This window comes from Nannobrachium achirus (assembly GCF_963921795.1).
Source record: "Nannobrachium achirus genome assembly, chromosome: 20".
NCBI classification, from domain to species: domain Eukaryota; kingdom Metazoa; phylum Chordata; class Actinopteri; order Myctophiformes; family Myctophidae; genus Nannobrachium; species Nannobrachium achirus.
In genome coordinates this window covers 24379369-24393151 of record NC_137827.1, presented here as the reverse complement: position 1 = coordinate 24393151, position 13783 = coordinate 24379369, and the positions used below count along the sequence as shown (strand labels likewise).

Here is a 13783-nt window from a genome sequence, read left to right as displayed (position 1 = left end):
TATAGAATAGGTTATTCACCAAATATTCCAATATCAAAGTCACTATTCGACGTTGTTCACTGGAGTCGAATATTCGCTTTTTTTATTTTTATTGTTTTCTCTTTAAAAAAATATATAGTTTATAAAACTTGGCTAGATAGGAAGTCATAAGAATGAGTTGTCAATGCCCCTGGTGGATGAATTGGTTAATGTTCTATGCCAGGGGTTCTCATACCTTTTTAGGCCGTGAACCCCAAAATAAACATATTTGAACTGGGGACCCCCACCCTGACAAGCACTTGAAATTGTAGGTATTACATCTAATGTGACTCGGTTCCGCAGATAAATATTGTGAAAATAGCAGATCTACATGCTCACAACGCCTCGCAACGTGAGGCGTTGTTAGCATGTAGATCGGCTATTTTCACAATGATCGCCTCTTGCTTACTTAATATTTGACAGTTTGGCCAGTTTGGTCCTGTCGAATACTAAAAATCACTATTCGTGAATGCCCTAGTATAGAACACATCTTCTAGTGAAATCGTTTATATTTTGTTGGACGCAAATGACATTTTTCATTTTTATCGATCACAATCAAAACTGTTGCGACCTTTACCAATTGACCTGTATGGGGCATTCTGGCGACTGTGTTTTATTTTAAATGTATTATGCTTTAAAAATGTATGCAAAAAGTCAGTGAAGATCGATTTTGTAACTGAACCCAATTCAGTGCTTATCTAGTGCAGGGTAACAGAATGACTGATGAGGCTGATAACTGGCATGGATTTGTTTGTGCCCAGAGAATGAATAGTGTCCTACCTAGAAGAAGGGTTCTAGTAGTCTGGAAAGGGTTTTGGAAGTTCAGGCACTAATGCATGGTTTTGAATACCACCTCTATTAGCTATGTTGTCTCATTTCTATGATTTCATTCTTCACATAATGGCAGATATTCCCAGAAATGTCAAGTAATGTTTGTATTGCAGGAACAAGGAGAGACGGCCCTTCACCTGGCTGTCAGACTAGTGGACAGAACCTCACTTCACATCGTAGACTTCCTCACTCAGAACAGGTACGCAAAGTAAAATACCAATGGTATCTCTATGAATTTGGTTGTGCACAAAGTAAGATGAATTACTATTTCTCAACCTTTTTTAAAAATTGTATTAGATCTTCAAAACGGATAATGAAATGAAAGGATATGATCACCAAATTTTCGCCATTTTATCTTTTGATATTAATCTCTTAAGTGGTGGGGTTAATGTCATGCATCGATACCACTGTAAACCTAACGTTTTGTCCTTTTCCCATGGGTGTCTGCTGACAGTGTGAATCTGGATAAGCAGACGGCCAAAGGCAGCACAGCGCTACACTACTGCTGTCTGACCGACAACAGCGAGTGTCTCAAACTCCTTCTGCGAGGCAAGGCCACTATAGACATAGGTATGGAAACACACAATCACTGTAGACACCAGAAGAACACCTCCGTAATGCTGTTTAATATTTTATGTTATGACTTAAGCAAGACACTCGCTGTCTTGTGTGTTTCTCCATTCTCAAGTTGACCGTCTTTTTTGACATCTGACACCCTTGTCTCTCTCTCGCACTTTCACTTACTCTCTCTTACGCACACACACACACACACACACACACACACACACACACACACACACACTGTACACATACTGTACACAATTACTGTACAAACACACACATTCCTCCTGGACTAAGACTTCTAGGCTGTATTCCCACAGGAGCTGGCTTTGCCAGCAGACCCTGACAGCTCTTTCTCACAACACACTAATCTTTCTGCTCCAGCTTGATGTCAACAAACTACTATGAGAGAGAGACAGAGAGAGAGACAGAGAGAGAGAGAGAGATGGAGAGAGAGAGAGAGAGAGAGAAAGGGAGAGGCAGAGAGAAACCAGAGACATGTCCGTGTGGGAAAGCAGGCTAATTACACATTTCTCACATAAACCAAAGTGAACAATGCCTGTTGTGTTTGCCCTCACATGGCATGCGGACATACTAGTAATTATACCGGTTTGTTCTATTGTTTCACGTTGTAGCGAATGAGTCTGGGGAGACGCCTTTGGACATTGCCAGACGACTGAAACACATACAGTGTGAAGAGCTGGTGAGTTCCGTCTAGCTGTCCTTAACACAGCCATGTTTACGTAGGTGTGATTTAATGCGGAGGCGGAAAGTAACTGAGTACATCTACTACGTCGACTTCTTCGACCGCTGGATTTCCCAAATTGCTCCGGCGCCATCAGTCATCTGTTAATACCTGTGTGTGCAGCTGAACCAGGCCCTGGCGGGGAAGTTCAACGTGCATGTGGAGTACGAGTGGCGTCTGCAACATGAGGACCTGGATGAGAGCGACGAGGATCTGGACGAGAAGGTGAGGCTGGTGATGATGATGTCAATATTTACACACACACACACGCACGTCTTGTCACACACAATGTTTGTGCATGTGTTAGATCTCAGATTTCATCCTCTAACACAGTGGTTCTCAAACATAGTCGAGGACCGCCCAAATTGATTTAATTGATTTAATTGTGTACGATTTTGTGCCCCCATAAATGAAGATTTGTCGACATTTGTCGTGGTTTGATCTGTAAGCTCACAACACATCACATTGTGAAGCGTTGGGGGCTTGTAGATCAGCTATTTTTTTTATAATATCAAATAGATCTTTGTATGTTTACACTGTTACCCATTTTGCTGGGGATCCCCTGGTAATCCCCTCAAGGACCCCTTTGAGAACCACTGCCCTAACACAGTGGTTCTCAACCTGTGGGTCGGGATCCCCAAGGGGGTCTCCAAATTATTTTGGGGGGTCCCCAGATGATTAACTTAATGTGCAACACTGTTTTCTCACTCAACAGTAAACAAGCCAACATAAAGTTTAAGTGTATAGACTATAGAGGGTATCTGCACATTTCTAAAGTGACAATTTAAGGACTTTCTAATACCTCTAAAATGACAAATTAAACATTGGCCAAATTGTCAAATATTAGAAGCAGAAATTGTGAAAATAGCCGATCTACATGCTCACAACGCCTCGCAACGCGAGGCGTTGTGAGCATGTAGATCTGCTATATTCACAATAGAACCATGTTATACAAAATGAATTCCTCAACTCTTAGTGCTCATCAGGGTGGAGGGGGGTCCCCAGATAAAATATGATTATTTTGGGGGTCGCGGCCTGAAAAGGTTGAGAACCACTGCCCTAACACACCATACCCTCCCTGTGAAGTGCAGTACTAACGCCGCCCTGTTCATTTCCATGCCAAAACGAGAACCGAATAATCATGCAATCATCATCACCTGTCGCTAACCTCGCATTGCAGAACCACAGCCATCACTTCACGCATCACAGAATCACAGACATCGCTGTAAGTTCTCCATGGCAAAGATCCCCCAACACGCCCTGCATACACACCGCACCATTGAGCAGCAGTATTGACCCCCCCGGCCCCCCCCATTGTCCCTCTCTGCAGCCCAGCCCTCATCGGAGAGACGAGCGGCCGGTCAGCTGTTACACGCCGAGCAGCAACTCTCACCATCAGCCCAGTCCGGCCTCCCTGGCGCGGGACGCCGCCAGCCTGGTGAAGGACAAGCAGCGCTCCTACATGCCCAGCCTGGTCAACAACGAGACCTATGGCACCATCCTCAACGCAAACCAGCCCGCTCCTGGCCAGCCTGGCATGCCAGCCACCACCTCTGCGCCGCCCTTGCCACCCAGGAATCTAGGTAGGCTCGGACAGAGCTCCTGTAGGATTCTCTTTAGCTCCGTTTCTCTTTAAACGGACGGAAGCTTTTGGGGTTAGATTGAAGGAGGTTGCCGGAAGGAAGAGTAAATAATATTAGAAGTCAAAACTTACCATTCAAAGTGATTAAATAATTTTATCCAGAAATGACTTTCTTTATTATTCTACTATTTGTTTTAAATTTGTATTGGTTTAAAGGATGATGTCCATCCATGCCTATCTTTGGGACTGCTATTTATAAAGTGTGCCGTTTTGGTAGCATCCGTGGTCTGTGATGGGGAATTCTCATTTTCCCTGCATGTCTTTTGACAGCCGGGATCTTTTCCTAAGTAGCACACAGATGAGTGACATTGAGCTGTGACTTAAGATGTTGTTCTGGCCTATTTCAGCACCAATGAGGTGCTCCCTATCCTTTTGGATAGGGAGCAGCAGAAAGTGAGTCAGGGACTACTTTTCTAGCAAGTTCTTGAATCCCTTTAAAGTGGAGGAGGCCTGCACCACTCTTAATAGAACTCAGGCCCCTAAACAGAGCCGTTTGAATCCACAACGACTAACCCTCGCTCCCTTTTCACTTTACTTGTGTTGCAGAGAACAGGAATGTCTTTTTAAGTTGAAACTAATGTTATGTGTGGAAGAATAGCTGGATTCAGGCTAATGACAGTGAGGTTCTTTTTGGATTATCTGGGAAGCACAATGCCCGCATTGATGGATGTCTACCTGTTAGATACAGGTCTCCTCTCCATGGCAGCGTGTGGCGCCTGGGCCTTAGAGTTGGTATTTAATAACATTAGTGGCTGTCTGGCGCCGTGCCAGGAGTGCAGAGCGGAGAGGATGTGCCCGCTGCAGCCCCCCCCAGCCCCCCAGCATGCTCCACATTCCCTCTCCCCATTAACTGTCTCTCTCAATTTAACTCAAACGGAAACGGCTCCACTTCTAAAGCGGCTGCTGCTCGTTCTGGCGGACGTGTAATGCATTCTGTCTTCAGTCAGTCGCCCGGGCCTTTTCGTCATTCCCCCTCTCATCCTTTTTTTCTTCTTCTGCCGCTGCTCTTTCTCTCCTTTTACCTACGTTTCCCTAACTCTTACTCCTCCCTCCTCTTTATTTCTTTCTGCGTCTAACTCATACATGGGCAACTGGCGGCCCGGGGGCCACATATGGCCCCCACCTTCACTTCATGCGGCCCGCAGGTTAATACCGGAATACTGATATATATTATTGATTACAGCTGTTACAATTCCGAAAATGACCTACTTTAATTCCGTAAGTCTATATTAGTAGTTTAATGACTAGTATAGAAGTATTAAAATGTATTTTTATTATATGTCCAATGTATTTGTATTTAGGTTCATAAAGTTAACATGCGTATATAACTAAATGCGTTTGAAATTAAATCAAGATGTTACATTTCAGGATTCCAATTCAAAAATAACAAAAAATAATTCAGGATTCCAATTCCAAAGAAGCAAAAATAGCTGATCTACAAGCTCAAAACGCATCGCAGCGCGATACTAGAATGACAAAGTAGGACGTAGCAATATGCAATGTGGCCCTCTGGAGTGAAGGTGGAAATATAGTGGCCCTCGCCATCATCAAAGTTGCCCACCCCTGCTCTAACTGTTTTTTCCCCCCTCCTATGTCCCTCCATCTGTCCATCTCTCTCTCTCTCTCTCTCTCTCTCTCTCTCTCTCTCTCTCTCTCTCTCTCTCTCTCTCTCTCTCTCTTTCTCTCTCCCTCAGTCCAGTTATCCGGTCTGGGAGGGATGGGTCAGTCCTCAGCGTCTCCTAGCTGGAAGCCTGGTTCTTTAGACCTGGCTGGCCGACAGAGATCCTCCTCTGACCCCCCCAACATGCACCCCCCTGTACCCCCTCTGAGACTCACCTCAACTGGAGGTAAACACCCGTTCTGCACTCTACAATGTTGTGACATTATCAGCTAACATACACATAGTTGGAAAAAATACATTTCACTGATATATCACTTGAAAGTGAATCCTAAGTGTTGTATGTAGTGTGTGAGGTTAACCACATAAGCCCTATTTCATACTTTGTTGTACGATGGTGCAATGTGGCGAAAATAGGTTTTGAAAATCTTTAGGTTTTTTGAAAAACATCAAATATTATTCAAAAGATTACAAAAACAAATGTGTTGCTACATACTGTACATGTACTATACCAGAGGTTCCCAAACTTTTTTGTCTCAGGGCACCCCATAAATATTTTTTGAATCCGAGGCACCCCTACATTATGATTTTCACTCCCAGCACCTTATATTTATAGCATATCATCGTTGTCGGGTGGAAACCTTTTATGTCCAAAACCATTTGTTTTGTATTTATCATCTATAAAATGTACTAAGCTAGTGAAAACAGCAGATCTACAAGCACACAACGCCTCGCATCGCGAGGCGTTATGTGCTTGTAGATCGACTGTTTTCACTAGTTTTGTGCGACAGAGGTTTCTGCCTGACAGCAATGATATTTTAGTGATTATGTTGCGAGGAAAACGTTGAGATAATAGCCATTTTGGTTAGAACTGACTGAAAATAACTGTGTACTTTATTACGTTTAAAATCATACTAAATATTTTTCAAGTGTCCAAATAAATTCCAAATATTATCAAATGATCTCGCGTCACGGCACCCCTAGACTGCCGTCGCGGCACCCCAGGGTGCCCAGTCACCCACTTTGAAAACCCCTGTACTGTACTGTACTACACTAAAATGTGTTCCCGTTGTTGGTACTGTGTCTCTTAGGTCTGGGACCTCTTCCCGTGGCAAAGAACGTGAGTGTGATGGAAGCGATGCAGTCGAAGTCCAACCAAGGACCACCTGGCTCTAGAACAATGCCCAAGTCTCCCAAGTCTCCTGCAGGGAGGTGAGACAACACTCTCACACACACACACACACACACACACACACACACACACACACACACACACACACACACACACACACACACACACACACACACACACACACTGTGCACTGCCGAAGGGATTGTACGACATATAGCAGATCTACAAGCTCACATCGCGTTGCATACAATGCGCTGTGAGCTTAACCTGACTCCGCCAGATGGTGGCAGTAGTGCCTAGTGCGTACCGCCCTACTTTACCATCTGAACCTGCTCAGGGAGAGTTAATATTACTCGTAAAATCCCGGGCCGGACCAATCAGCGGCAGCTACCTGGCGGGCTCCGAGCGGCTCTGAGCCAATAGAGTCTGACTGCAGACCACGTGGAAACCCAGGAGGCGGATTCTGGGTGTAACGTCATGCAAGAGGGCGATAGCAAGAGGGCGGAACAGACCCGTACTTCCCGTTTCTGCATGACGTAGGTGGATACCTTTTTAGGAGGCGGAAGGATGTTTGGAGTCTATTCATTTACAATGAGAGCGCTAACGTGAACACAGAGCAAAATAATAGTTCAGAAGCTGAACTAAATATTGGACCTGATTTTCACAAGCCACATAATATTAACAAAATCGTCATACTAAAGTGGCTTTTTTCAGCGACACAACAAAGGAGAGAATCAACTTTATTATTGCTCTTTAGCTGTCCCAGCAACACACTCTCGCGGGATCTATAGCACCAGTAAACAGGACGTGCGCGAGAATTTCCGTCAGAACCGGCGCCCACTTAGCCCGCCCCTTGCATCGGGTCTGCCCGAGCAAGTCCAGATGGTAAAAGTAGTGGTATATGCAGTATACGCACTACTGCCACCATCTGGCGGAGTCAGGTTACTGTGAGCTTGTAGATATGCTAATTTAACTATTTCTTTTTTTTTATGATTAGTATTTTTATTAACTTTTTCAGATTTTTTTACACAAAACATACAAATACAAACACAGTACATGAAAATGATAATAAAAATAAAAACAGACAACAACAAGAAATTAAAACAATAATACACGTTTCAAGCACACAGAGGTAATTGGAGTACCACAGCTAAACCAACACGTTATTAAAATTGTATACCAGTAGGTATGTCTCGCCCACAAGCGTAGAACGCTTCAGAGTCCCGAAATATGAAGATGGTAGTGACCCCATTTCAGTTCGTAAAAGTCCATCCTGTCATGTAGTCTATACGACAGTCTCTCGTATGAGGATAGTTGGCCTAATTTAACTATTTCTGAACATTTCTGAAAGATTTCTTCTATAAAATAGGGACAGCAGGTTGTCTCGTTAACTGGCTCATTAGCTTCCAGGCTAAACTCGACATCGAGCCAAACAAGCAATACATCTTTTACATTGTTGCCCTTTTGTCTCGAATTGGTAGTTGATTGTCATCATAAATCATAAAAATGCCTTATGGACTGAGACAAACAGGTTATATTTGGATGTACCATATATGGTTATTTGTGAATCCTTCAGCAGCCAAAATTCAACATGCACCTTTGCCTGTTTTAGCAACGACAAGAACTTCAGCAGAGGTCCTCTGAATCGCACAGGGTCCATTGAGAGACCAGGTGAGTAAATAGATAAGGGCAGAATAACAACTCCACTCTACTTGTTTGTATCTGTTGAGCTTGTAAAAACTGTGATATCACCACAACGAGATTACAATGCAACATGTGTTTTTACTATCTGCTGAGCACTGTTTCTCCTGCGGACCCATGGAAAGTTTGTGTTTTCACTCTGATGGCATTTCCTCTTCCTGTTCCAGCAAAGGAAGTGCCGAGTAGCCCCCAGAACTCTGTGGGTCAATCTCTGCCTCCGGCTCCCATGCCTAGGAAAGCCTATCCTGTAAGTTTGTCATTGTTTCCACCTGGGTCATTAATGTATTGTGCTTGTTTATTGAATAACTTTTGGCAATGCTTGGTTGGAGTGAATTGACTTAGATATGTATACCCTACCAGTCAAACGTTTGGACACAGCTTCTCAGTCTGTGTGCAGAATGCAGTTCGAATTTGCTCTGCATGTCGACATATTGTCTAAATGTTTCCAGTGTCCAGTTACGCAGCGTGTTTCCTTCCTGTAGTGAGGGGACATTCAGTGCAAGGAGTAAAGGTTAACAATTTAATGAAAGCTGCGAACAGTTTGAATCAGTTTTTATCATTCTAGACCTATGACTAAGTTATGCCACAGGCTAGCAATAATGTTTGCATGAACTACTTGAACCTTAGCATCGCTATTCTGTTCATATCTTAATAATAGGCAAGCATTCTGTGAAAAATAGGTGTACAAGACCTGTTTTGATCTGCTGTTTTCAAGAGATTTTTTGGAGTAGGGGTCAATGAAGTGTATAGGGTTCAAGGGGTTAACTTTACTTGACTTCAACTGCTGTAGGCTGACAACAGCTACATAGTTAGCCATTGAATACTGTTACACTTGCACATTTCTCTTTGGTTTGCTCTGTCTTTGTTTCAAAGCTGATTTATGCCGTGCACAATTTACACACAGTCAGACTAAAACCACAGGGTCTTAAGTCTTCAGCTCGGAGTCCGTTTTTCTGCCATAGTCATTTTCATTTTTAGAACTGTAAACATAATAACTCTCTCTTCTACGAACCTGAACCAACAAATGTGTCTGTTTTTTTTTGTGCATTTGTGCTCACGTGTCTCTCAGAAGCAGAGGCCAAAGCGAGTGAAAGCCATCTATAACTGCATAGCAGACAATCCAGACGAGCTGACCTTCTCCGAGGGGGAGGTGATCGTGGTGGACGGGGAGGAGGACCAGGAGTGGTGGGTGAGTGTCTCCTCTTACTACAACTAGGATTGGGACGATACGAAAATTTCATATCACGACTATTGTGACAAAAGCGATTTACGATATTATCGCGATAATCAAAATCCATTATCCTGGAGCGGAACATTTGCCCAAAAATAGCAGCTCACAACGCGTCGTGAGCTTGTAGATTGGCAATTTTTGACTGTATCAAGTATGTATATTAAGTACCTTTTACCAATTACAGTGGGCTTAAGTGGTACCGGATATGCAGCTCAGCGAATAAAAGGAGAATTGATCCCAGTGCATGATGGACGACGATACATAAAATCTCTGCAATACGGTTATCGAGAGTGTTTTTTTATCACGATAAATGCGTATCGTCCCATCCCTAGCTCTGAAAACCTAGCGCGAGTTGTTGACGCGCGTGCTCGCGCGTGCACATGTTTATTTTGTATTCGCTTCCCCTTGTCGTTTATTTTTGTATTGCTTTGTGCATGCAATTCGCTTCCCCTCGTGCACCCGCTGGATGCGGGAAAAAAAGCGGTACTGAATGCATTCCAGTCCATCGCAGGGCCCAAATGCGGCCCATTCACAAACGACATCCATGCGACTTGAATGCGTGAGAGTTCCCTGTAACCATGGTGGCCGAAAGCACAAGGCGATGACCTCATTCTGGCCAATAACCCCCCCTCCTGTCCCCCCCCCCCCCTCTACCCCTGCTGTTCCTTCCTCTGCCGAGCCCTGAGTCTGAACACAGACCAGCTGCAGCTTGTTTTCCCGCGAGCCACCTCCGCATAATATGACCGTATTTAGTCACTCTCTCATTCTCTGTGTGGACGGCCTGTTAGGGCAGTGGCTCTCGGACATTTTCATGTCGAAGACCCCCGAAATTGATGGGCATTTGTCTACGGAAACCCCATTTAAAATGTTGTTGTGCCAGGGACCCCCATAAGACTAAGATTAATGTGTTAACATTGTTTGAAAATAGCTTGTAGATCAGCTGTTTTCAAGTAGCCGGAAAAATGAAATACGGTTCAAGTGTTTAAACTGTTGCTCATTTTTCTGGGGTCCCCCTGGGGGTCCCCAGACCCTACTTAGAGGACCAGTGTGTTAGGGAGTGCAAATTCCCAGGTTTCCTGTCCTACATTCAGTAGTGGTTGTAAGCACTAAGCATCATGCGGTGTTAATGTTAGAGCAGTAAGTCAACGCTGAGGCGCGTTGTTTGAAGTCCAGTCACAGAGTGGTCGTTTTGCAGTGATGATTGGGGCCACTCTGCAGGAATTGACCCGGACCTAAGATGTCCAAATAGCTAGGAAATGCAATACCACCCGTTGCTACTGACATTCATTTTGACCTGCCATAGGTTATTGCAGTGCCAAAAGGGTGGTTGTTTGTGTGTGTAGTGGGGGTCCCCTTGTAGCAAGACTACACTGCACAGTCAAAACATCCTCAGTGCTAATCTGATTCTGAGGTTAAATTAAGTTAAATGGTCCCTTACGGGTTCATTTACAGGTCCATTTGGTTACATTTGTACACAATCTGAGCTACAAATGGATAAACTAAAACTTATTTTCTTTATTTATTTTTTTGTTATGTATCATCAGTTTGGACAGATCACTGAGATATAACAATAACATAAATTATTTACTGCTATTGTACTGTATGTTCAAGGTGGCCTGTAATTCTTTTTCACATATAAAATACCTAGAAATGTAGATATTAAGTCTTTAGATTCAAGTTTTTATTACTGTCTGACTACTTTAAGCACACAAGATATAATATTCTGGGCACAACCATTAAAGATATTATCTTTTATTGGGGAAAAGAATGGTCATCCGTTTGATATACTGTACTGTGTCTGGTATTATCAGCTAATAATCTGTTCTCTCTTCCTGTTTCACAGCTGGGCCACATAGAAGGTGAGCCAATGAGAAGAGGAGCCTTCCCAGTGACTTTTGTTCATTTCATTGTTGACTGAAATGCAACTTTGGAGTCTCATGACGCACTGGGAGTCCGCCAGCTTCCTGTGTCTGCTGATATGGGAGGCCCCGCCCCATCATCGTCTTACCATCATTAGCAAACCTCTTCAAACTGAACTGTCGTCACCGTGGTGTTCACCACGGCTACAGCACAGCCAGATCTCCTGACACCATGAAGAGAACCACTCCAGGAAGTCCTGATGTCACTCCTTAATTGACCAGATCCCAGGGACTCATGGGATTATATGGGGTTTTAATGTATGTTGTTTATATTGGTTCTTCTGACGCGGACTATAACGTTTAAAAAAAATGATGATTGTAGTAAATGACCTCTCGCAAAAAAATGCACTTTCCACTTCTTTATCCTGGTTACAACATAAGACTAACATATTTAATGCAATGAAGGCTCTTAAACTATTCCATTCTACCATATTCTGCAGTTCAGGTGCATTGTACAGAATGTGCTTTAAAAAAGAAAAGGAGAAAAAAAAGGTTGTACGGAGAAAGACTACAGAAATGTATTTAAACGCAGTAGCAACTGTAAATGTGAATATACATAATCAACATGCTTAACATTCCACCTCTGCGCATGAACAACTTAAATTGCTAAAGTGCTTATAGGTGACACTATTTGAACTCTATAGCGGTTTGCCAACGCGGGCGGCAGACCTTTCTAAATGGTGCTAACCCAGGAATATGCTAGTAGCTGCCCTCAAAGCACTTCTTCCTGTCCCTGTTTCAAAGAGAGACTGGAAGGCAGGGGGGTTGTGGTGTGTGCTGGTGGGGGAGGACTCTGCTGCATGTAAAAATAGCCTTCCGAATCGTCACACCTGGGAGAGCCCACTTTCTCTCTCTCCACTGTGGAGAGTGCGTGTGTGTGTTTTGTGCAATGTGGTTCTCCATGTGAATGAGAGTAATAGAATTGTAGATGAACTCTGCGTCGCATATCTGCCATGAGCGACTGTATTCTTCAATCCGTCATTCCTCCAGGTCTATTTTCAGCCACAGATACTAGTTGTTCACATACAACTTGCGTGTGGAGAATAATATCTGTTATAATAGCAGCACACTGTAGTTCCTCTTCCCTTGCTATTATTAGGTTTATTGATGGCAACGACTGGAAGCGAACCAGTCAGGAAACCACCTATACTTGAACCTGTCATTCTTCCTGTTGGCTGTGGGGTTTCTGCTTACCGCCTCAGGCTGTCTAGTGACTTGTGCTGCCTGTCACCTGCCTTATTAGAAAAGGACATTTGTGGAAGTGTGTGTGTGTATCCAGTCTAAAGCCTGATGTCTGCTTCATCGTATTACAGTGTCTCTTGCCCAACATGGCAGATCTGCAAGCTCACAATTCGTTGCATCTGCGACACATGGAGAGATTGTAGATCAGCTATGTTGGACGCGTAACACCGCCGCACGATGAAGTATACGTAACACGAGCTGAGCTGAACATCCAAGCGACAGCGTCTGAGGGGGAAAAACAGTGAGGGAATGAGTAAAATGCATGGAGCAGTGCAGCGTGTTTTGGGTCTCCCTCTTGCCTTTGAGAGACACTCACAGTCTAGATTGCTGTTCTGTCTTACTGTACAAACGTTCAGTAATCCAGTCTATATATTTATTTCACACAATTTTTTTGCTTCTTTCATACAGCTTCAGACTTACCTTGCGTTCATTTGCAGGTCACCTTGGTCCCAAATTATTATATTAAAGTTTAGTTTATGAGTCTTAGTGTTATGAAAGTAATATTCTTGCAGATCACTATATGTAATTAACTTGATTTTGGTTGCAGAGCAACTCTCTCTCTCCCTCTCTCTGTTTATATGTTGATATCTAGACATTTTATCCTGAAACGAGAGCCTTCCATGGTTTGTGAAAGATGTGGAGACTCATGTGAATCGTACCTGACACACTTGTCTCTTCATTATCATTCATATTAACTCACTGGAAATGGGAAGGTTTCATAATCTGTGTAAATAGACCTTTTGTTTGTTGATATTTAAATGTAAAAAGAAAAGAAGAGCTAACCTTGGCAGTAAATGTCTTTTAATGCACTGTGGTGATGAAACGTTACTAGGTTGGACCTTCTGTGTCTACGACATTTAACTGACAGACGCACACATGCGCAACTGAGAATATAACTCACTTCACTCTTGGACCATGGATCGACGCTTATCTCCAATGTGCAAATAAGTGGGAAACTGAAACTGGAACAATAAAATATGAAATACCATAAACATCTAAAAGGCTCTTATCAAATAGAACATGACTTTATTGTACCGTATCAAATTATGCAATTGCATTGTAACTTCCATCCCAAATGAACCAGCGAGTAACCTTCACTCGGTAAGTGAACTGTATACACATATTTAAACTTAAATGAACACT

At 43.3% G+C, this 13783-nt stretch overlaps 1 protein-coding gene across 1 annotated transcript in view; it reads left to right on the top strand.

Moving 5' to 3' along the window:
- Positions 1-11442, top strand: part of asap2a (ArfGAP with SH3 domain, ankyrin repeat and PH domain 2a) — a 105613-nt gene extending 94171 nt beyond the window's left edge. Inside the window, exons 18-28 of the mRNA XM_080750553.1 lie at positions 963-1048; positions 1304-1419; positions 2046-2113; positions 2279-2386; positions 3486-3738; positions 5492-5644; positions 6507-6627; positions 8160-8218; positions 8416-8495; positions 9318-9437; positions 11323-11442. Coding sequence (XP_080606679.1) covers positions 963-1048; positions 1304-1419; positions 2046-2113; positions 2279-2386; positions 3486-3738; positions 5492-5644; positions 6507-6627; positions 8160-8218; positions 8416-8495; positions 9318-9437; positions 11323-11397 — 1239 coding nt within the window. The 3' untranslated portion in view covers positions 11398-11442. The remainder of the gene's footprint in view (positions 1-962; positions 1049-1303; positions 1420-2045; positions 2114-2278; positions 2387-3485; positions 3739-5491; positions 5645-6506; positions 6628-8159; positions 8219-8415; positions 8496-9317; positions 9438-11322) is intronic.
- Positions 11443-13783: the final 2341 nt, after the last annotated feature.